The 23,790-nt window shown below is 43.2% G+C and overlaps 4 protein-coding genes and 1 long non-coding RNA gene across 6 annotated transcripts in view; 2 read left to right on the top strand and 3 right to left on the bottom strand.

The window, feature by feature from the left end:
- Nucleotides 1-2,390, top strand: part of LOC134197768 (uncharacterized protein K02A2.6-like) — a 3,616-nt gene extending 1,226 nt beyond the window's left edge. Inside the window, exons 3-4 of the mRNA XM_062667119.1 lie at nt 1-730; nt 939-2,390. The exon at nt 1-730 is cut by the window's left edge and continues 402 nt beyond it. Coding sequence (XP_062523103.1) covers nt 1-730; nt 939-2,390 — 2,182 coding nt within the window. The remainder of the gene's footprint in view (nt 731-938) is intronic.
- A 6,012-nt stretch (nt 2,391-8,402) lies between these two features.
- Nucleotides 8,403-9,020, bottom strand: LOC134197767 (uncharacterized protein K02A2.6-like). Its single transcript, XM_062667118.1, has one exon. It carries the CDS (start codon nt 9,018-9,020, stop codon nt 8,403-8,405), a length of 618 nt encoding a protein of 205 aa, XP_062523102.1.
- Nucleotides 9,021-13,952: 4,932 nt separating this feature from the next.
- On the bottom strand, nt 13,953-16,489 carry LOC134197570 (uncharacterized). The gene is made up of 2 exons (XR_009972671.1): nt 16,255-16,489; nt 13,953-15,897 (listed from the first exon to the last, which is right to left on the bottom strand). It is a non-coding gene; the product is annotated as an uncharacterized LOC134197570 (long non-coding RNA).
- Nucleotides 16,490-16,682: 193 nt separating this feature from the next.
- LOC134197412 (uncharacterized) lies at nt 16,683-20,568 on the top strand. Of its 2 annotated transcripts, XM_062666733.1 has the most exons (4): nt 16,683-16,774; nt 16,834-17,461; nt 17,528-19,232; nt 19,527-20,568. In XM_062666733.1, the coding sequence occupies exons 3-4, from the start codon at nt 18,474-18,476 to the stop codon at nt 20,529-20,531; spliced, it is 1,764 nt and encodes a 587-aa protein (XP_062522717.1). In that variant the 5' UTR covers nt 16,683-16,774; nt 16,834-17,461; nt 17,528-18,473; the 3' UTR covers nt 20,532-20,568. The 2 variants fall into 2 exon arrangements, with proteins under 2 accessions (XP_062522717.1, XP_062522718.1); XM_062666734.1 differs by having other exon boundaries at nt 16,834-19,232.
- On the bottom strand, nt 20,555-22,214 carry LOC134197413 (uncharacterized). Its single transcript, XM_062666735.1, has 2 exons — nt 21,674-22,214; nt 20,555-21,384 (listed from the first exon to the last, which is right to left on the bottom strand). The coding sequence occupies exons 1-2, from the start codon at nt 22,201-22,203 to the stop codon at nt 20,556-20,558; spliced, it is 1,359 nt and encodes a 452-aa protein (XP_062522719.1). The 5' UTR covers nt 22,204-22,214; the 3' UTR covers nt 20,555.
- Between the last annotated feature and the right edge of the window lie 1,576 nt (nt 22,215-23,790).

The following is a 23,790-nucleotide window of genomic DNA, read 5'->3' as shown; positions in this document are numbered from 1 at the left end:
TCGTTTAGACATGAAACAGGCATACCAACAAATGAAGATTAGCCCAGACTCTCAGGCATACTTGACAATCAATACTGGCAGGGGACTCTTTGTGTATACAAGGATGCCGTTTGGAATCACATTTGCACCTGCTATTTGGCAAAAGGCCATGGGTGAAATTTTAGCAGGCATTCCAGGATGCATATGCTACTTAGATGACATACTGGTAGTAGGAGGTAGCCAGGAGGAACATGACCAGCGGTTAGACATTGTGTTGGACCGACTGAATAAGAGAGGTATTCGACTAAAGAAGAGAAGTGCACATTCAACACTTCCGAAGTGGAGTATTTGGGGGCACCTAATTAGCGAGAAGGGGCTCAGACTATTGGAGAGTAAGTATCAAGAAATTAGAGAGGCTTCCCAACCACAGAATGTAACTCAATTAAAGTCATACTTGGGTTTACGCAACTACTATGGTCGATTTTTACCGAATATCTTAACTACCCTCCAACCTTTGTACAAACTACTTCAGAAGTCTACGCCATGGATTTGGAAGAAATCACAACAAGAAGCTTTTGAAAAAAGCAAAGAGAAACTATTGAATTCGAGCTGCCTGATGCATTACGATTTGGCGAAACCATTACGACTCAAGTGTGACGCCTCGCCAGAAGGATTTGGGGCTTGTTTATGCCAGATGGAACTGAACAACCAATTGTATTCACATCCAGAACATTGTCTTCAACTGAAAGAGGTTATGCACGGTTGGAAAGGGAAGCCTTAGCTCTTATCAACGGTGTACGACAGTTCCACAAGTATTTGATCGGACGTAAATTTACACTAGTGACAGACCAAAGACCTTTACTTAAAATATTAGGACCGAAACAAGGGATCCCGACTTTGGCAGCTGCTAGATTGCAGCGTTGGGCGATAGTACTGAGTTGTGTGATTACGATTTACAGTTTACTCTCGGAATAAACAATCAAGAAGCGGACATGCTCTCCAGACTTCCACTGCCTGTGGAAGCGATTGATCCTAACGAAATTACGTACCATATAAATTACTTGGACACTTTGCCAGTTACAGCAGACCAAGTGAAACAAGCCACGGCCAAGGATCCTATCCTTAGCAGAGTATTGAAGTATACTCTTGAGGGATGGCCAACCAATGGGTCGCCTGAACTACACATTTATGCCAAGAGGTCAACCGAGTTATCTATTACCGTGGGATGTCTAATATATGGAGGAAGAGTAGTGATTCCATATTCACTACAAAAACAAGTATTGTCTGAACTACACACAGGACATATAGGAATGGTGCGAATGAAGGCGACGGCTAGAAGTTTTGTGTGGTGGCCTGCCTTGGACAGAGATGTTGAGAGAATAGTCAGATCATGTTCCACGTGTCAGGAACAACGCAATAAACCTGCAATTTCAACGCCAACTCATCCTTGGATATACCCGGAAGGTCTTTGGGAACGTGTTCACGCAGACTTTGCGGAGTACGGAGGAAGACACTACTTATTGTTAGTAGATGCGTTTTCAAAGTGGCCAGAGGTCCATGAATTACACAAGAATACTACTGCTTGCCAGACAGTAGAATGTATGAGAAGAACATTTGCAACTCATGGAAAACCATATTGTATGGTAACTGACAATGGACCTCAATTCCTATCAGAGGAGTTTAGTGAATTCATGCGCTCAATTGGCATCCACCAGCAACGTACCCCACCATATCACCCATCCACGAATGGACAGGTGGAGAGGATGGTACAGGAATTAAAGAAAAGCTTGAAGTCTAAGCCATTGGAGCGAACATGGAGTCACCAAGTGTCATTGTTCTTACTTCATTATCTGACTACCCCACACGGGACGACTGGAAAGATTCCGGCTGAGTTGCTGATGAAACGTTCTCTTAGGACGAGACTGAGTCTGTTGAAACCGGAAGCTGGGGAAAAGATACGAGATCATCAAAGAGAAGAATTTAACCAGGCTACAACCAATGTAAGAGAAATGGGTCCAGGAGACACCGTTTCTGTCTGGACTCCAAGAAGGGATGGTCGAAGCAAATGGCTCGCAGGAAGAGTGACACAACGACTGGGACCAACATCTTATTTGGTAAATGTAGACGGACACATAAGATACGTGCATATTGATCACTTGATAACAAGAGATGCGACCAACACACAAGTGATTCTGCCAGAAGAACCGGATATCTTGCCAGCTACAGTTGTACCAGATTCATCAGGACCCGTGTTAGAAGATCCTACACTTCCAACAAGTACACTTACACCTACGGAGACTAAAGATCCAGTCACAGACAATGGAGCAACTGAACCTCAGAAGGAAATCAGTCAAAGGAGATATCCAACTCGAGAGAACAGACAGCTATCTCTCAGGTATCGCAAAAACTAAAGGGAGAGGAGTGTAGCGTATGACACTTAATTAGATTAGACCTAGCTGGCATGGTATGTAGTAATTAAACATAGCACTATTTGGTTAGTACGTTAGTCGTATGTTTGTCGACTTGATTGCGGTTCTCCTCGCAACAATTTCAGTTCATGTCTTGCGGTTTCGTGCGCTTGAGTTAGCGACAGTGCCTTTTCCAATGACAGGTCTCGTTCTGCTAGGACCTTCTGCTGTAGGCCTTCATGTCGGAGACCGCACACCAATTGATCGCATAACGCTGTGTTCAGGCTGTCCGCGAATTCGCAATCTTTTGCTAAGCGGCGCAATTCTGCAAGGTAATTTGCAATTGATTCGCCCTCTTTCTGCTGTCTCCTATAAAATTTGAACCTTTCGGCACTAACTATCTTCCTCGGTTCGTAATGATTCTTCAGCAATGTGATGAGTTCGTCGAGAGTCTTTATCTTGTGGTTTACCTGGACTGACGAGGCTCGATAATATTGAGTACGTTGTTCCTCCGACTGTCGTGAGGAATATTGCTTCCATTTTGTCCGCGTCGACGATGTTGTTGGCGGTACAATCAGAGTTGCCAACCAGGAATACTGAAAATGCGTAAGAACTCAGATTTTCATTAGTACTTTATATCTACATATAGGCGTGGCCACAAAACTAATACCTAAATATCTAAAAAACATAGTGTGTCAATACGCATTAGACAATAATTGTCTAGCAAGCACTCGCTGAATTAGAATTTCTGCTAGTAATGATAAACCAATATAGTTTAGGCATGCAGTAAATCAGTCTTGCGTAATCAGCCCCTCCCTTTTTCGGACTTCCTGACGACGTCCAAAAGTTGAAAAGGAGGAGGGAAATTATGGATGCGCGGACTAGTACAATAGTAGAATCGGCTAAATATGTTTGACAGCTTCAGAACTAGACTTGCCTGGGGTTGGTTATTCGTAATGATCGATCACTTTACGGCAGTCTCGTTAGATTTTAGATTTCTATCAGACACTACAGATTTTTACGTGAATCTACGGTGTACCTACAGTTTCACTGTACACGTGTGCCTAGATCTTCCAGCAATCTAAAAGTTGCGTGAGATCTGGGTTCCTTGCGTGTGAGCGTGTGACCTGAAGGAACTTGCGTGAGACTCACGCAAGTTGCGTGTGAGTTGGCAACTCTGTACAATAGAGCAAAAAACGTTGGTGATATTCATCAATCTTGTCACCTGGTTGGAGTGGTTTCAAATGTCCATACTTTGTGTGGCTCTGCGCCATCCTCGTCGCCAATTTTGTGTTTGCTCGGTGGACACAGGCTTGATTAGTTAGAGACTCACTTGTTATTACACACTCTACAACGCTCACTAACGTACTAACCAAATAGTGCTATGTCTAATTACTACATACTATGCCAGCTAGGTCTAATCTAATTAAGTGTCATACACTACAGCAGACACCGCCTAGAGGTGGACAGTTGAAGTTTCACTTCTTACCACGGAATGAATATTGGTCATCAACCGCGACGCGACTAAATTTGTTGTAGTAGCAAGCACTACGTCGTACCTACTCGGGACAGGACGCTCTTCCAGTGGCGCTCACTTTTTCCCGTATTTTTAGACAGTAGCCTCTGCCAATGCGAAATCATAACAATCGCGCAGCGTTACATTTCAACGCAATCACCGTTGTACGTTGGTTGCACAGCCTATGCCTTACTCTACTGTACCGTGCAGCTTTCTTTAGTCATCTCTGTAATATACTGTGCTCAGAGCTGCCAACTCTCCCGCATTGAGCGGGAGACTCTCGCATTTGGGACCCTTCTCCCGCCGACCCGCATTTGGCATCAAATCTCCCGCATTCGACCATTGGTGGGTGTAACCAAAATGATGGGCGTAACCAAAATAATGGGCGTGCCTGTTCTGTGTAACTGTACCCTACAGTTTTGTACATGCATGCGTACGCACACACTTGATATCCCAATATCAATTTCTATGTGCCAGCCCCCTCTTCATCCGGCTCCTTCTTAACATACTTGGTCAAAGTACCGACCTAGAATTCGAAGGAGGAGTCGGTCAGAAGTGGATACCTGATTAGCATATGTATTGCTAGAAAAGCGATCGAAGAAGGCCACAACAAAATAGAATCTAGAACATTCCAACTAGCCACGAGAATGTGCATATACTTTGTTCTTAGATTTTTATAACAGGCAGTAGTACCTACAGTACAAGTTCTGTGTTTAATTAATTAATTAACTATTATGTTTAGTAATTGGTGTTGATACTGTGTGTCGCTAACTAGGCACATTTATTATCAATCGGTTATACATTTGTTGCACTATAACTAAATAATGGCTTCTACTCCAATCGGGCATGCAAATACTTAAATTTTGATAATTAGATATTATTTACATATATTTAACACTTATTACGATATAAATTTATTGATATTAATGCTATTGTAGGCGTGTCCAAGAATGTTTAAACTCCCGCATTCTCCCGCATATTTATCCTGCAAACTCACGCATTTTGACACTGGTAGGTTGGCAGGTCTGTGTGCTATAATATTGACACTCAAGGCTAGTCACGCAATACTAAGTGCAGGGGCGTAGCCAGGCATGTTTCGACGTTGCCCGGAAACCCCCAGGAGGTGGGTGTGTCTACTGCATCGCGTAGTCCCCTTCTCCGATTCGCAAAACTGTAGGTCTTTAGAAGAATAAATTATGATGAAGAAGCGAGAACAGTCGTCGCTACTGTCACCGTCGTTTGGTTTCGTCAAGACAACGGAAGATGAAGCTGAAACAACAGGTAACTCGTTTGTTGCCTGTATTTTGCGCTACTAGGTTATTTGTAGGTTAGTTGTGAAGCATGCATTATGGGCTAGCTGACCTGCACTTAATTCATCAAATAGAGCTCTTACCAATCTTTGTCGCAACAGGCCTCGGCAGTCGTTTTCGTTTGTCTTCCGCGTCTTCTACCCTACTTTGTCGACCGACTTGCAGTGAACAGTCAACCCCAGTTTATTCAGCAGCCTGCTGCTTCCATTCTAACAATTGCCCTGACCTAGGAAGGTACAGTACGGATTATCTTTGCTCACTCACCGATGAAAGGAAGTACTGGCTTCTCACTAACGCTTTCCGGCCAACTTCCGAATTCAAATTTCCTAGCAAGAAACAGCACGGTAAAACCAGGTCATTTCAGCATCCATGGTTAAAACAGTACCCCTGGTTGGCCTACTCTCGGATTTTCGATGGGGGCTTCTGTGTGAACTGTGTTCTCTTTGCCAAAGGCCGCTTCTCCCTTGGACAGTTGGTAATAACTCCCATGACAGGTTTTACTCGTGCGAAACGAACACTTCAAGAACACAATGTGCAGGCGACTCACAGAGTAGCAAGGGAGGATTCTGCAGCATACATAGGCCAAATGGAGAACGAACATTCCTCTGTTGAGCAGCAGTTTCAAACTCAAGCTTTCAATGTCATTCAGTGAAACAGAGCCATTTTGAGGAGTATTCTCAAAGCAGTTATATTCTGTTGTAGGCAGAACATTGCTCTAAGAGGTCATTGTCAGAGCAAGCTTGCAACAGATGAGGAGTCTAAGCACAAGCACTTCTTCGGTTTGGTATGGATGCTGGTGATCAAATTCTCAGGGAGCATCTTGCAACTGCGCTCCTAGAAATGCGCAATATCATTTTCCAACTGTCCAAAATGATTTAATTGCAGCTACTAGCCAATGGATACAGAAAAATATCGTTCAGGAAATTAGAGAAGCCAAGTTCTTTGCAGTATGTGAAGACGAGGCTGCTGATGCGGCCAACAAGAAACAGCTTGCACTCATCATTCGTTTTGTTGGTAAACCAGGTCTTGTTCAGGAACACTTATTGGAGTTTTTGCATTGTGCTTCCGGTGTTAGCGGCAAAGCAATTGCCCAGAATATACTGTGTGCGCTGGAAAAGCACTCCCTTGATGTCAATAATCTACGTGGACAAGGTTATGATGGAGCAGGTAATATCGTGGGAAAGTATCAAGGAGCCGCTGCTCGCATTCAACACAATCATTCTAAAGCAATGTATGTCCACTGAGCAGCTCACATCCTCAACCTATGTATCGTTGCTGCTTGTAAGGTGCAGGAATTCGCAACATGCAAGGCACTTTAGATCACATATACCTTTTCTTCAGTTTGTCTCCAAAAAGAGAACAAGAGCTTCAGGTACATATAAAAGAGCTACATGTAGATCAAGGTCAAAAGAACAAACTGGTTAACACATGCAAAACTTGTTGAGTTGCCAGAATGGAATCTTTCCAAGTTTTTATGGAACTTTTGCCTTCGGTAGTCACGACACTGCAAGTTGTCAGCACTGGTCAAGATTGGAATTCAGAGTCATCTACTAAAGCTGCAACTCTTCTGACTTCAATCGCGCAGTTCGAGTTTATAATGGCGTTAGTAGTAGCACATGCCTGCTTTGGCTTTGTGAAGGGTTTGACAGTTTCCTTTGCAAGGCAGATCCCAAGACATCTGCTTCGCCTATGTTGAAGTTGATAGCGTCAAGACTGCTCTGCATGAAGTAAGAGAAGACATTGATACTTTCTACACAAAAAATTGTACGCCACTGCATTTGCTATGGCGAAGACGATCAATGCTTCAGTACCTTCAATTCCACGCCGTTGTGCTCGACAGACTTTTAGAAGTAATGTGCCGGCTCTAATCCCGGAAGATTACTATAGAAGGGATTTAACAGTTCCATTTCTGGATGAAATGATAGCAAATATTAATAGTCGCTTCTCTAAAATTCAGAAGAAGGCGATGATGGCTCAGTCGCTCGTTCCGTCTGTCCTAATGAGTCCAGGGCATGAGCAAAGCATGACGGACCTTGCACACCAGCTTGCCGAGTTCTACGCGGACGACCTCCCCAATCCATCAACGCTTCAGCTAGAGCTACACGTATGGAAGTGTAAGTGGAAGAGCTTCTCAGCTGAGCGACCTTCGTCGCTTTCAAAGTCTCTTTTCCATGCTAATGAGACTATGTTTCCAAACATCCGCCAATTGTTACGAATTGTCTCTACCTTGCCAGTCACCAGCTGTGAATTCGAGAGGAGCATTAGCGTTCTACGGAGACTTAAGACATGTACCTGCGTACAACAATGGCTGAGGAGAGACTGAGTGGGTTGGCACTCATGCACGTTAACTATGGCACGGATCTGAATCTAGATAAAATTATTAACATATTTTCTAGACAACATTCTCGTAGAATACTTCTGCAAGATACTTTAGTTAGTGACAAAGAAGGTTCAGAGTAATAGATTATCTTCCGACTAGTTCTATGTAGTGCAAATACGTATGACATTGTTGAAGTCTACGCGTACGCACACTCGTGAACTAATACTGGCTAATAACTGTTAAATATTTAAGTTAGAGGTTAAATCATTAAGTAAAGCTAAATTTATCGGCGATCCACCCATTGCAGGCGTGGTTTTGGGGCGTGGCTATTGCTGTATCAAACTCGGAAACCCCTTTCCATATTTGGGGCATTCCTGGCTACGCCACTGAGGTGTACAAGTACTGTGTACAGTCTGCAAATATGCTAGTGCTATTCGTACAACGCATGGACAATGTAGTCTACTCCTCCAAAAATGCTCTAGCTAAGCTAACAGTAAAGTCTAGACAACTTAATCCTTGAGGTAAGCACTTTTTTACAACTCGTTTGCTGCGGGCGACATTCGTTGATTATGTGTGTTTGGAGATCGTTGCGGGTGCTATTCTGCTAGTTGTGACGTCTTCATCTGTGTTGTCTGTTGTTTGGGTTTTGTTGTTGCTGGTGCTGCTCGTAGATATTTTCTATTTCTGCGAAGAAGTCGCCCGTCTTCTGTAGTGACATCATAGGATCGGATGTCTAGTTGTTTCTGAACGGTTACTGGTTTCCACTTGTGGTCGTAAGCGTTGAGTGGTTGTATGTGGACAGCTTGACCAGGTTGTAGGCTAGGCAGACCCTTTGTTGTTTTGTTATAGTAATGGGCTTGCTTTGTTTGTTATGTTGCTACTTCCTGAAGAACATTGACTGGTATCTGAGATTTCAGTAGCTTTGCAGTGGTAGGTAGAAGAGTTCTGGTTCTTCTACTCATCAGTCGCTGTGCTGGGCTAGTTTGCATTCCTGCTGTTGGCGTGTTCCTGTGATCCAACAGTGAAAACCATGGGTCTGACCCAGTGTTCTTTGCTTTTCCAATGATGTGCTTTGCGGTTTTTACTGCACTTTCTGCTTTCCCGTTTGATTGGAGATACCCTGGACTCGAATTGATATGGTCAAACTGATAAGTCTTGGCAAAGTCTATGAATTTATCTGATGCAAACTGTGGTCCATTGTCTGATGCAACTGTTGATGGAATACCATATCTTGCATAATGACTTTCCAATTTTGTGATGACCGTGGCTGAGTCCATACTGTCCAAACGGTCTGTCTCCCAAAAGTTACTGTAGTAGTCGACTTTAATCAGATAATGCTGATCTGAAAGCGTAAAGATATCCAGTCCGATTTTGCTCCATGGTCTACTTGGGATTTGGTGTGGTGTTAGCGTTTCTTTCTGCTGCTGTGCGCCAAGGGCTTGACAAACTTTGCATTGGCTGACATAAGCTGCAATGTACGCAGTCATACCAGGCCAGAATATGCATTATCTGGCTCGACGTTGACATCCAACTATGCCTAGATGTGAGCTATGTATCTTTTGCAAGGTGTTTGTTCTCATCGATCTTGGTAGGACACATCTATCATCTCTGTATATAATGTTATGTTGCACAACTAGCTCATCTCGATAGCTGTAATACGGGATTAAATCAGGTGGAAGTTTGTTCTTGTTTGGCCATTCTTGTAGAACTATAAGCTTGAGCTGTTGCAATATAGGGTCTTTCGCTTTCTTTTTGGATCTGTGCTATTGCCTCTTGTGTTAGAGGTATGTAATCCGCCATGTTGATATGTTTGACTTCAATTGCAACGTTGGTCTGTTGGTGTACCACTTCCAAATGGCTGGACGATGGTCCTTTGTCAGTAGGTAAATAGGCTCGTGACAGTGTATCAGCTAAAAAACGTCTGAGTACCACGCTGGTAGGTAACTGTGATGTCGTAACGCTGTAATCTGAGAAGCATCCTTTGCAGTCGTTTTTGTATCTTCTGTAGATGTTTCTTGAAAATAGTTTCTAAAGGTTTGAGATCAGTTTCTACCGATACTGGTTTCGTAGGTGTAGTGGTGAAACCTTCCATCCCAAAGACGGTTACAAGTAATTCTTTCTCCATTTGAGCGTAGTTTTGTTTTGTCGTTGTTAGAGACCTGCTTGCGTAGGCTACCGGCTTGCCTGCTTGCATGAGAGCTGCTCCCACACCTGTTTCTGACGCATCGCACTGCACTGTTGTCAGCTCAGCCGCGTCAAAGTATTGCAGGACGGCTGCTTCAGTAACAGCGTTTTTGATTTTCTGGAAAGCTTTGTCGTGGATATAAGTCCAATTCATGCTGCATCATTGTGTGTGAGTTGGCGAAGTGGCTCACACAAATCGGTCAGATTGCTAAGAAAGCGCGAGGAGTAATTGACTAGTCTTTGCATGCGCTGCACTCCATGAACGTCTGTGGGTTTTTGCGTATTTGGTTTCGCTGAAAGTTTGCTAGGGTGGAGCTTCAAACCGTCGGTTGTAAGCAAATGTTCACGATAGGTAACTTTGCTTTGCCTAAACTTGAGCTTGATGCAGATTCCTTTGGAGCGGCATCGCTGAAGTAGTCTGTGGAGTTTGCGGTCATGGTCTGCTGTCGCATCATCCATGTTACTTTCTACTCCAGTGATCAGGATGTCATCTGCAATTGTATGCACTCCGGGAATTCCGTCTAGGGCTTCGTCTAGTCGTTGCCGGAATACTTGCGGTGCATCTGAGATACCGAAGGGCATCCTCTTCCATTTTTATAGCTTCCAAATGGCGTCTCAAATGTCGTAAGTAAGCTAAATTCTTCGTCTAATTTAACATGCCAGAATCTATTACTTACGTCGCAAACGCTAAACATAATGGCTTGCGATAGTTCAGGAAGCAGACCATCGATTGTCTACATCGGATAGTGACTGCGTCTGAGTGCCTTGTTTATATTAAGAGCTTGGGATCGATGCACAAGTGGAGTTCTCAGTTCAGCTTCTTGACGGCAACGAGGCTAGATATTCACTCGGTTGGGGTGTCCACTCGTTCTATCACGTCTAGCCGTTCCAGTCGCTGCAGTTCGTCTTTCAGCTGTGCTTATATAGCAACATGGAATTTTTCGTAGAGTCATTTTGACAGGTGGTACCGTGAGGCAAACATCTAGATGTATCATTCCAGGCAGTTGACAAACAGTGCTGCTATCGAAAACATCTGCGTATGTTGTAAGAATTTGCTGTAAGTCAGGTGTGGTGTCTGTAGCTGTCTGCGGTTTGCAAGAACCAGGTGCTGTCTGTTCGTGTTTAACAGTATGTACATGGTCGAGGTGTACGCTGCGTCGCTCCGGCTCCTAACAGAGAGGTAGCTGCTTCGTTGTCTGCAACGGCAACGAATTCTTCAATGTGTTGTTGCTTTGTTTGGAGGTTGATGATTGGCAAAGTACACCTACCCAGAGGTTTCAGTCTGCTCTTGTAAAGAGTCAAAAACTTTGTCAGATTTCTGTAGTACGGTCCGTGAATGTTTTTCCGACTTCCTGACAACATTGCACGTAGCACCTGTGTCTAATTGTAAACGTATTGCGCACCCACCGACTGTCATTGTGGCGTACAGTTGATTGACATGTGTCTGCTGGCTATTTTGAAGAGAATGGTCTGTATTCGTGTTTTTGGTATCGGCCAGTGTGATTGTCATCAGCTAATTGGTTTGGTCTGGCTCATCGTCTCTCGTACGGTGAAGGCGGTACAGTTGTTTCGGTAAAGCTGTCTTCTTTTGTGGTTGTTTCTGTCGGCAAACGGAAGCAAAGTGGTTTGCTTTGCTACACTTGGAGCATGTTTTGCCTAGTCCGCGACATTGTCTTGGACCTTTGTCATGTCGTCGTCCACAATACTGACATGTCTGCGGTACCCTAGCGGTTACCGTGGCTTGTCTCCTCCTGTTAAGTGTGCCGTACGCGGTCAGTGCATGCACGTCGAAGCTGAAGGTAATGGCTTTGGCTTGTGCTGATGTCGACTCTGCGGTACGGCATATGGATTCGCGGTCGCCAAAGGTAATTAAGCTTCTTGCAGCAGTTTCTGACGGGTGTCATTGTCGCGTATCCCGTGGACTATCTTGTCGCGCAACAATTCATCTTGGGTCGCACCATAATTGCATGCACGAATCATGCTTCTTAGCGAAATTAGGTAGTCATCAAAAGGCTCACCTTGCTTCTGTGCTCGCTGCGTGATCTGGTACCGTTCGTAGATCACGTTTGTTTTGCTGAAGCAGTACACTTTCATATGGCAAAGCACTACTGCCATATCATTTCTATCTTCACCTTCTGCGAAGGGCAAGGTGTCCAGAACCTCGAGAGTTTCTTCCGGCAGGCATTGTTGCAAGGTCGCCGCTCGCTCCTCGTGCGATCTTCTGGTCATTCGGGACGATATCTCGAAAGATTCCCATCTTCTGCGAAACGTTCGCCAGTTTTGTGCCAAGTTGCCTTTTGGATTCAATCTCTCCGGCAACAAGACTGTCACATTCGTCAAATGAACAATATCGCGTGGCTCCTGTAACTCTCGTACTTTGCGTGGCTCCGGTGACTCTCGTGTTTGCGTAGCCGTAGACATTGTTGCTCATAAACAGTCTGCTGCTAGTTACTACACTTCTGACACCATGTAATATAGTGTACTATAATATTGACTCTCTAGGCTAATCACGCAATACTAAGTGTACAAGTACTGTGTACAGTCTAGTGCTATTCGTACAACGCATGCGCAATGTATTCTACTCCTCTTACCACCTCTCTGAGCAGCGGCTAGAATCGGACAACTTGTAATCAAAAGTGAGCGGGCCTGGAAAGTTGAACAAAGGTACGCCACATTTTGCAGATCTCTTTGCATCACAGAACTCAGATCCAACACAAGGACAGAACACAAGAGACAGACCACTGCTGCCATCTCATGCAGGTGAAATCCTCACTGCAGATGCATTTATCGTTTGCAATGGGAGCGGCTGGTTCAAGCATCATAGCAGTGACGAGAATGACTCCACCTTTAGAGATACCAATCCGGGGTAATTCCTTACACATTTGTCTTGGTGACCGGTATCGTGTAGACAACACGTCATTTTTAATTTAACTTGTTGTTGTATCTGCTGTTAGCATTTCTCACTGCACTACATACAGGAAATTTCGCGGTCATGTTCTTGCTCACCTCGATTAGCCACCCATGCACTAGCCTCGAATTTCCAGACCAGAGAGCGCGCGAAGCGCGCGAACTCTAGTCTGGACCAAGTCGATACTAAAATGATTTCGGAAGTATTTATCAAAAGCGATGGTAAATGGTGTCTAACAGCGTAGAATCGTTTGACCTAGATCAACATATCATTTGTAAATGCCATGACATCTCACAAACAAAGAAGAGACGTCTGCCGTGTTTGCGGCGATATCTTGGTGAACGGCATAAAACGACGACTCTTTGATTCTTCGGCAGACCGCTAGCTAGTCTAACCGCTCGACTAGCGAGACTACCGCTCGACCAGTTGTCAAAGGTGATGGTCTAGCGACGCTGCTGTGCATGTCCTCTCACCGCAAGCTTGAAAATATTAAAGAACTGAAGCTGAAACTAAAACTAAGATGTGTGTGTGCACAGTCTGATCATTGTTTTTGGCATGCAGAGTCTTGTCATTGTTCTGGCGTGCACCTAGCCGCCCACGAGGACTTCACACGCGCGCAATCAGGTGCTAGTGCACTTAGCATAACCAATTATTGCTAAGCCAATCAGAATTTACAACCGAGATTCGGGTTGTAGAAGCTGATTGGCTAAGAAAGGCTATTTCCGAAATCATTTTAGTATCGACTTTGTCCAGACTAGAGTTCGCGCTCTTCGCGCGCTCTCTGGTCTGGAAGTTCGAGGCTACCCATGCCAGAGCCGTATATAAAGAGAGTTGCGACAACCCGTATTTTGGACGCCATTTTGACTCCAACTGCGCAACTACAATAATCTGGAAAAAATCGTATGAAACAAATGGCGTTTCCATACTAGACTGAGCTGTTGCCCTACTCAAGCAGAAACTTGTAGCGTAAAATCGAGGTCGACTGAACGTCAGTACGTATCGCTTCTCGTTGGTCCTGGTTTCAGAAAGTAGTCGCTGAGAGATATGAAGCTTACAACAAACCGAATTACACCCTAGATTTGTTCCTCGCACCCTATGCACTCTAACAGAAAACCTTCGAAGGAGAACTAGGCGATCGGAACGTCACTTTCCAAGGACTCTTGCAGAACCTCTCGCGTTAGCCTCGGAATTCGGTTCATGTCACCCTAACTGTGCAACATGTATCTTAGACTTATCTGTGAGCAAAGTGAGACGTACAATCTTTTGAAAACGATCAATCAGTTAAAGAAATAATCAAGCGAGACTACGCACACTACAAAAGGCAGTATAAATTCTAAGCAGTAATCATACTCTCTCTATACATATATTTGAAATAGTGTGTATACAAAAAATCTATACAAACTGCAAAAAAATTAATAGTTGCTCTAAATGACAAAAACTCTTTATGCCCATAAAATTTTAAATTTACGTGAGTCACTGAGCAACCTAAAAGAACAACAACAACAACAGCAGCAACCACCACAACAGCAACAACAATAACCTCTTTAAAGTAAAAGAGAAAAACAAAATAACAATTTTAAAAAGTAAAAATTAATTAAAACTCAAACGTTAATATTAAATTTTTAAAATATTTAGTTAAATTTTAAATTGAAATGTTAAAATTTTAAATTAAAAAATATTAGGTCTTTCAAATTACTGTTTTGAAAATAAAATTAAGAATTAGAAAATAAAAGCAGAAAATTACAAAATTAGATACATAAAAACTGTAATACAAAAACATAGTAGGGTCCAACCGCCCATTGACCCTCTATGTCTACATAAACAAGACATGTATATTTTCATTACCTGTTGACAATGTTGTCCCTGAGGAGATGTATAGTAATTTAATTAATACGTTAATTGATGTATATGTAAGTACAAAATGTGCTTGCTGATATACATTCCTATAGACTAGGAATAAATGTATGGACATAGTTTTGAATGCATGATGAAAAAAGACACTGAAACATACAAGTGGGTGTAATGAAAGCAACAAAATGTTTACCAATTAATCAAATATCTCAAACAAAGGTAGAGTGATGTCTTCCATTCTACATAACTACATGGTATACACAATTCACATCCTTCCTACTTCACATTCGTTATCAGTTTTCTCATTACCATGCTTCGACTCCCCAGTTCTCCTCCTAATTTGGTTGTTTCCAAGTTATGTTTCCTTTTCCTTTGTACTCCCTTGCAGAAAATGTGCAGACGTACATTGAAATATCTAGCTATCATTTTCCTCTTAATATTATGACATGTGGGATAGACACAGTCATCAGTGAGTTCTTCAGCCATCCGTATCAAAACCTTTTTCACATTTCTGGTAGCCATCAAAGTATCTTCTGTTATACTTCAAAACATTAGCTCTACTTTCAACATCATATCAAAATGTGCGACCTGTAACATGCTCAAGACTGCCCTTCTTGAATTCTCTCAAACTAGTTAGTGTTGCAAAACTGCTATGATCTGGAGCTGAATTTAAGACATACTCAAGGCAAGCATCACACACTACCTCATTTTTCTTAATACTATGGACACAATAACCCACAGTCATCATCTTGATAGCTTCCACAATTCCCACCTACAGGTTTCATAAACTGAGCAATGTTGATGATTTTTAGTGCACATTTGAAAGCCACAGGTGATGGTACAGGATTGTTTAGCCTTACTACACTAAAAAGGTTCTCAAGACAATCTTGAGTGAGGTGTGAAGTCAGCAGAAACTTATGTCCACTACCAAGCAACTCCTCTTTTATGTCCAGCACAGAAGTTGTTGCCATTATGACACCTGCTTGCACAGGCTTCCAGTTTTCTCTTCCACTAATCTTCAAAGACTTGAAGAGTGTGACCACAGACCAAATAAAAAATTCATTATGTTAGCAGGAGTACAGCATGCCAATGAAATAAGTGATGAGAACGAGCATGCACAAACTAACATGCATTCACGATCATTTCAAACAAGATGACATATCTCAATACAGACCATTACCCTCATCAGGTGACAGATGGTCTTCTTGCATAGCATCAGCAGCATAGCTGTGATCTTGCACATCTGTTGTTACTTGGGCACCAGCATTCAGAGAGTCTTCTTCCTTTGTGCTGTTTCGAGACTTTCTGCTATTCTTGGAGCCAACTTTCCGGTGGGGAAATATTGTTGGTACTGCATTCCATTTCAGTTTCTTCTTTCCATCTTTCCTGTGTTGCTCAAATTGAGAGCTATCAAAATGAGCCTTGAAGAAATAAACAGAACTTTTACAAGGCGCTTCTTACGGTAATTTTACTAGTATCAAGTGTGGGCAGTAAATGTATAGGTATATACAATCGCAAAAGTTATACTGTAGGTAGCGTGAGAGCAGCCAACAAGCACTAATTTCAAACCTTACCGAACTGTACAGTGTTCTAATGTGTACTGCAGATATACGAGCTTGTCGGCACCATCCAAAATGCCGCATGAAACTAACAATCAATTATATTCTTGTACCCTGTGCACACAGTCTAGCTACAGCACTCTAGCAGGCCTAAGACGTTTGCTAGGACGTTCTTTTTGACATTTGTTCATACATGCTTGTACACAATGTTCTTCTTACGTCACACAAGTAAGAATAAAGTGTAGGAGTCCAATTCTTTCGGCTGACTCGACTTGTCCACACTTTTCTTCTGGCAGGATCGCGCGGAAACCTGTACATGGTATGCCCTTTCTCATGTCTGTTGGAACAACCCCACGCACAGCAGGCGGGCATTGCTCTCAACCTTCGATAGTCAAAGAAAAACCCAAAAACAGTCAGTAACACGGATCTCGTACACGTGCAGTTGGAGTCAAAATGGCGCCCATGCATCACGTGACCTCAAACACCTATGTCGCAACTCTCTTTATATACGGCTCTGACCCATGCACTAGCCTCGTACCCAGGCCCTCTTGCGCGCCCGGAGAAGAGGGCCTGGTACACGTTGTCTTCGCATGCGCGCATAAATTAGAAGGAAATCGTGGTAATGTATGCACGCATGCGGAACCGACGTTGTTTGGAATTTCGAGCCGATAATGTCGCGCGCAATCGACAGTGAAACAGCTTCCGTGTTCAGTAGTGAAGCCCTAGATCTAGACCCAAGGTCAAGTGATTCAACTAGACGCTGTTTAGCTAAAGTATTGACCTTGTTTATTGTGGCAGTTGTTTGGAGTGTCGCGTTTGTCTTTCCACGATGTCTACTCGTACTGCAGTCAGGCTGTTTACAGTGATTGCGTACCGAGAAGGACTCCAGCAGAAGTTGCAGCTTATTTTGGGGATTTCTATCTCTATGACAGACGCTCTTCCACAACAGATCTGCCAGCGCTGTGCTCGGTGCATTCGGGCTGCAGCAGAATTGAGGGTGAAGGCACACGAGAACCAAGACTGGTATTTACGTCAAAAAAAGCGGACAAAGAACACCACCGGAGACGACACATCATGTAGTACCGTGAAGAGTCGCCCTGCAGCCAAGCGCACGCTAGCTCCTAGGTCTTTGAGCATGTGTAAGGACGCTGAGGAAGACGAGTCATCACCAGGCAAGTAGTGTTCAAATATTTACAGAAACAGCTGGGTTTAAAATAAATACGGTAATATTGCATATACCAGTGTGTATGTGTGTGGGTACGTGCCTAGATTGTACATAGTATTTGGAAGTGTAGGTACTGTAGTACAAATATGTACCTGACTCTTTTTCGAGAAGGTGGTGGCATGCATGGCAACAATGAATCGATTGATAGAGTGGAAACTCAGGCTGTCTCTCAATTGCCTGGGATAGAGTCACAATCGTTTGGTATGTTCTGCATGAGTCAGTTATATGTTATTCTGTAGATCATACAAACTGATTTTTACCTCATAGCAGAATGTTCTAGACTAGGTCAAGGAAGGGTGAGTCAATTTGTCAATTTGTCTTGTATAAATTGGGGATGGTAGTTTAAATAATTATATGAAGTCATTGCAGGTTACCCTTACATATCAATCCTTCAAAGGATTGCCTTGCAAGTACACTCTTGATGGAAGATCTGCCAAAGTAGCACGTTTGCTTGCAGAAGGCAAAACAGCTTTTTCCACCTTGGCCAAAGAGCTTTATGATGACGATGATATTCGAGAGCACATCCTAGGCAGAGTTGCTACAGCAGTGGATGAGGAGTGTAATCAACTGTGTAGTCGTAGTGAGCCACATGTTAGTCTGTTTCGCCATGTTCAGACAACATACCTGCCGCATTTCACGTGGACAGACTTCATACAAGAGCTGCAAACAAAAGCACCCAGTCTGTTTCAGATCATGTCCAGAATAGTGTCACATAGTGATCATAGAAACCAAAAGAAGTCTGGCAATCACCACTATCCTGGAATTTGCATGGCTACAGCCATATTAATGAAGGAACGAAATATGCATATGATAGGGGTGCAAGAAGTGCTGTCACTGGTACTGTATGCTGCTCAAGTTGACAAACTGGTGCGATTGGAACAGCACAAGTTGTAATGCACCAAACACACAGACACACACAGACACAGACACACACACACACACACACACACACACACACACACACACACACACACACACCAGCACCACCACCCTACTAAGACATTGAATAAATTTGAATAAATTTGAATAAATCTACATAGGTATATAATGCTAAACAACTGTATATGTAAAATCAATTACTAATTCTACTTCAACTAATCATGAAAGCAATATAATCTGTATAACATGACGTTTAGGTAGAAGTATTAGTGGTAATAAATGTCATCAAGTCACAGTTCACGACCACACAATACTCTACCTGCATTTGTATGCAATGAGTGAAAGTTTGTTGTTAATGTTATTACGCTGCCAACAGATATACACTCGTCTTAATCAAGTGAACGTGTGCTTGGGATATACGGCACTATTGAATTCTCTTTCAACCATCAGCCATCAGCACACAATTCCAATACAGCAATGGATTGCTGAGGGGATCCAGTTCAAGTTTGTTGGTGACAACGTGGACAAACAGCAGAAGGCAAGAGATCTCAGAAGTGATCACAGTGGGCACATGTACCATATGTACAGCATACTTGCTGTACAGAGTCGTATCCCTACTTCACACCTTCTGTACACTGGATATACAGGTAGTCTTTTGGATATGTCCGCTAATGACTTTCTTCCATCCCTTCAAGATATGAATACGTTCAAGGATACCCTGAGTATACTTGTTGCACGACTGCTTACAAAGTACATTCATAGTCTATCTTTCTTGTCATCTGTGGTGCCTGAGCATATTCTACATAAATATTCAAACGCAATGACTAAATCATCCACTGTTGCTGTCATTGACGTCCTCATGAAGAACGAAGCAGAGAGTAAGGACATGCTAGACATTATGGAGACTATGCATGGGTACTTGGGAGAAGGCTATGCTACAGAGAAACGAGTCCTTTCAGGTGGTGACCAGCTGACATGCGAAAGACAAAGAGCATCTCAGAGACATGTCATGTGTGGGAATACAAGCAGAGAGAAACTGCAGATTTTGGAGCCAGTGGTGGAAGATTGGCACGCCATGGTTTCATTTTTAGCGGTAAAGAAACATCATTTTGATGCACACACACACCTAAAACCTAAAACCTAAACATCAAGAGCTGCCTCTTGTTTAATTAAGGAAATTATGCCATAGCTCGCCATTATTGTGACTTGAACTTGCGACCCTTCAAGGTCCCAGATGTAAACACTCCGTAAGATGACTCTCTAACCTACTGAGCTATCACACCACACACACACACACACACACACACACACACACACACACACACACACACACACACACACCACAGCTCTTCAATGTAAGTTACACTTACTCATTAATTGTATGCAGGTTGCCTGGAAACGCCTCTATTCAAAGTCTACTAGAGATCACGGTACTCTGGGTTTCTTCAGGTCTCTTCTTAATCGACAAGCTGTCACTGATGATCCAAAGAAGGACGTCAATGCATGTGCTGACTTACTGCAGACTGTTGTGACAGGTCACCTACTTGCATCTGCATGTACTATTCTAAAGATCAAACGGCTGACACAATCACCAGTTCATCTTGCATCGTCACTGAGTAAGCTACATACGGCTTCAGTTACCGAGAAGAAAAGCTTCATAATTGAATTAGCACAGCAGGTAGTTAAAGAATGCACAATCAATGATGCTGCTATAACTTTCCAGCTAGAGTCTGACAACAAAGACCATATCTACAGCTATGCTCGAGTACTATGTCATTTTGGATCAATACTAATGATATTTCGAGATGCCTGGGCAGAGGGTGATGGTGATCAAATTTTGCAATGCTGGAAAGTGTTCATGGTACATTTTTTCGACAGTTCAAGCAGGAGCAAGTATGCTTTCGAGGCAATCCGCCTCTTACTACAGAAAGAGATTTTGTCTCCCAAGCTATCAGAGGACCTTGTGTGGAACCGCTTTATAAACAGTCATGGTGGGCCTGGAAAAAACATTCCATGTGATCTTCATAATGAGCATGTCAATAAAATCATCAAGGACTTAATTCAAAACATGGGGCCAAATCTTTCTGAAGGAGCCATTCAACGTGCAGCTAGATCAGTCAGTGTTATCAAAGCCATATGCTCACAATTTGATTCACAATCTCATGTCCCAAGATTCTCTTCTAAACACAGCACAAGAAGCAATGACCAGGATATTGCTTTAGTCGTGGATTGCGTCCTGCACAATAGTTTGCTACAAGATCACAAGGACAGCAGACAACACATTTCTTTTCCATCATTTTCAGACAATCCTTTTAAGAGAATTTCTCGACCAGACATTCTGACGTGGATAGAACAAAAACAAAGGATGGCTATTCTTGAGTCTGGTTTATAACAAACAACAGAGTTTGCTACTTTTCTACTGCTTTGAATTAGCTCTACATACATCACAACACAAAACTGGATTTTCATCTGTTTCAAGTACTTCAACATCAAAATACCTCAACAAGGCTTTACGACGACAGGAGGTCGTGTTTTCTAGGTACTGTCTAACCATTTTCCTTTCCATTTCATGTACTGTTTTGGGCTCTGTTGTCATGGGACACTGTACAGGCTTCCAGTACACAAGTGATGATGATTGTTCTCCAGATCGACCGGCACGTCCACTCTCTTGAAAGTAGTCATCTATGCTTCGGGGAGCGCCATAATGGATGATTCTGTTGACTTTTGCCATGTTCACACCCATCCCCAGTGCATTTGTTGCAAAGACTACTCGAACTACTCCATCTGGTTTGAGGAGACTTTGTAAAACCACTTGCTTGTTATAGGAAGGTGTGCTGGAATGGTACATTCCAAAAAGACGGTTATCACTAACTTGAGGAGCTGCAGGTGGAAAGTAAGATGATTCACCAAGTGAATGTAAGAAATAGCCATACAGGTCTGCACACATGTCCATTGTTCTGCAATAAACTATGGTACGATTGGTGTCTTTCTTGTGCACTTGAAGGAAATGGACTGAGTCAACCATATCAGTATCAATGTCATTCTGAGGTTTGACTTCATAATAGATATTAGGGCGGTTTGGAGAAAGACAAACTATTTCACAGTCTTCCATATCAAGTGTTGTAATGACATCCCTCGTGATGAGGTCAGTAACAGTGGCAGTCAAAGCAAGCATAGGAACACCAGGTGAAACAAGAGCCCTGAGCTCTGATACACGTCCATAAGTAGGTCGAAATTCCTTGCTCCTAAACAACCACATGCAGGCTGTCAAATTTCTTATTTATCAGGATATGTATGACGTTTCCACTTGCTATAGTATATTTTACACACAGTTATCCAATAAATCAACCAATTATCCAAATCAGTCAATCATTTATCCAAATCAATCAATCAATTATCCAAATAATTAGTTGACTGATTGGGATTTCGTGCAAACTATACTGTGTACATGTAGGCTTCACTAAATCACGTACAGATCTACACATACGTACACATACACAGATACACGTATCGCAAGAACTGTATTCGTCTTACCATTTTGACACACAGTGGGCTTCATCAATGGCTATGGCAGCAACAGCGTTCCTTAGGCACGGCCTTAGAAGAATTTCTCTCCAAAACTGCACTCCAATGATGGCTTCAGGAGCACTGTACAGTATCTTGTAAGCCCCACTTACGATGTTGTGTTCCTTTGCTAGCAGTTCTCTTGGAACGCGAGTGGAACCTACATCTGCACCAAGAATGGCAGAGGAAACTCCGCGTTCACGCAATCGTTGGACTTGTTCTATCATCAGCGATATTAGAGGAGACACGACAATGACGACATATCCACAATCTTCTTTACCACATTTCCTTAGCTTAAAGTCAACCATAAACGGTATAAGTTGATAGCACAGCGATTTACCGTATCCTGTAGGAAGCCGGACGAACACGTCGTTTCCATTGTAGATGTGCTTTAGGACAACACGCTGCTGTTCCTTCAGCTCTACATTACACAGCTTAAGCTTGCCTAGAGCGTAGTGCAACGCCATATCAAAATTAGAAGCTCTGCCTTCATCCACCATTTGCCAAATTGGGTCTGATTGCGCGCGACAGTATCGGCTCGAGATTCCAAACAACGTTGGTTTCGCATGCGTGCATATATTACCACGATTTCCTTCTAATTTATGCGCGCATGCGACTACAACGTGTGTACCAGGCCCTCTTCTCCGGGCGCGCAAGAGGGCCTGGGTACGAGGCTACCCATGCACTAGCCTCGTACCCAGGCCTTCTTGCGCGCCCGGAGAAGAGGGCCTGGTACACACGTTGTAGTCGCATGCGCGCATAAATTAGAAGGAAATCGTGGTAATATATGCACGCATGCGGAACCGACGTTGTTTAGAATCTCGAGCCGATAATGTCGCGCGCAATCGATAGTGAAACAGCTTCCGTGTTCAGTAGTGATGAAGCCCTAAATCTAGACCCAAGGTCAAGTGAAACTCCGCGTTCGCGTAATCTTTGACTTGTTCTATCATCAGCAATACTATAGGAGACACGATCGCGACAATGGCGACATATCCACAATCTTCTTCACCACATTTCTCTAGCTTACAGTCAACCCTATACGGTGTATGTTGATAACACAGCGATTTACCGTATCCTGTAGGAAGCCAGCTGCAGACGTCGTTTCCGTTGTAGATGTGCTCTACGACAACACGCTGCTGCTCCTTCAGCTCTACATTACACAGCTTAAGCTTGCCTAGAGCGTAGTGCAACACCATATCAAAACCAGAAGCTCTGCCTTCAGCCAAATTGAGTCTCACTGCGCGCGACATTATCGGCTCGAGATTCTAAACTACGTCGGTTCCGCATGCGTGCATGTATTACCACGATTTCCTTCTAATTTATGCGCGCATGCGAATACAACGTGTACCAGGCCCTCTTCTCCGGGCGCGCAAGAGGGCCTGGGTACGAGGCTCCCCATACACGTTCAGAATCAGACACAAGAAAACGTGTATACAACTCCGTTACTCTACATGCGTAGCAGTGTGCTTTTCAAAGGTTCATTGGAATAAAAATAGCTGTTTATGCCTGTATAGCTACATGTAATTGAGTCGGGGGTCGGTAGACTAGTACACATCGGTTGAATGAGATGTTCACTTCAGGACGGAGATGACTGGTGCTAAGGAAGTCTGTGAGTGCATACCAAGAATATCCAGACAGTAAGAATGTTGTATGTGCCTCAAAACTACCGCGTACGTGATTAATTTCAATTAGGCATTGAGAGAAATCACTCTCTGTACGCCATATTGCCATCCACACCAAATGAAACGTGCAAGCACCATGCTAGTAGATATATGTAACCGTCTGTACCATGTTTTTGCACTAATAAACGATTTCTAGAGAGAAACAGGCCGTTTTAGCTTACCTTTGGCAAGATGAGGGGAAAATGGTAGCCAGAGCCTAAACATTTACCAAAATTATTCTACATCGTCAGTACAGACTAGATAAACACATGAAAAAATCGCAACGCGATGTGATAGTTGTATGTGGGAGAAAATAAATGTTCCGAATTAGGATCCCTGGGAGAGCTAATGGTTTCTCACGAACCGCCCACATTCTGCGCAATCGCGGTGTTGAAACGTGGTCGACCGAAACGAGCGTCGCTCCAT

The sequence above is a fragment of the Corticium candelabrum genome, chromosome 22 (assembly GCF_963422355.1).
Source record: "Corticium candelabrum chromosome 22, ooCorCand1.1, whole genome shotgun sequence".
Lineage (NCBI taxonomy): Eukaryota > Metazoa > Porifera > Homoscleromorpha > Homosclerophorida > Plakinidae > Corticium > Corticium candelabrum.
The sequence above is the reverse complement of the archived record's forward strand: the minus strand, read 5'-3'. Positions and strand labels throughout refer to the sequence as shown.

Excerpts from the sequence above, each read along its gene's own strand:
- LOC134197413 (XM_062666735.1), bottom strand. The coding sequence starts at position 22,203 with ATGGTGGATGAAGGCAGAGCTTCTAATTTTGATATGGCGTTGCACTAC. Across the intron at positions 21,385-21,673 it reads GCCCACTGTGTGTCAAAATG|GAGCAAGGAATTTCGACCTA; the intron begins GTAAGACGAATA and ends GTGGTTGTTTAG.
- LOC134197412 (XM_062666733.1), top strand. The coding sequence starts at position 18,474 with ATGAGTGAAAGTTTGTTGTTAATGTTATTACGCTGCCAACAGATATAC. Across the intron at positions 19,233-19,526 it reads CCATGGTTTCATTTTTAGCG|GTTGCCTGGAAACGCCTCTA; the intron begins GTAAAGAAACAT and ends AATTGTATGCAG.
- LOC134197767 (XM_062667118.1), bottom strand. The coding sequence starts at position 9,020 with ATGACTGCGTACATTGCAGCTTATGTCAGCCAATGCAAAGTTTGTCAA.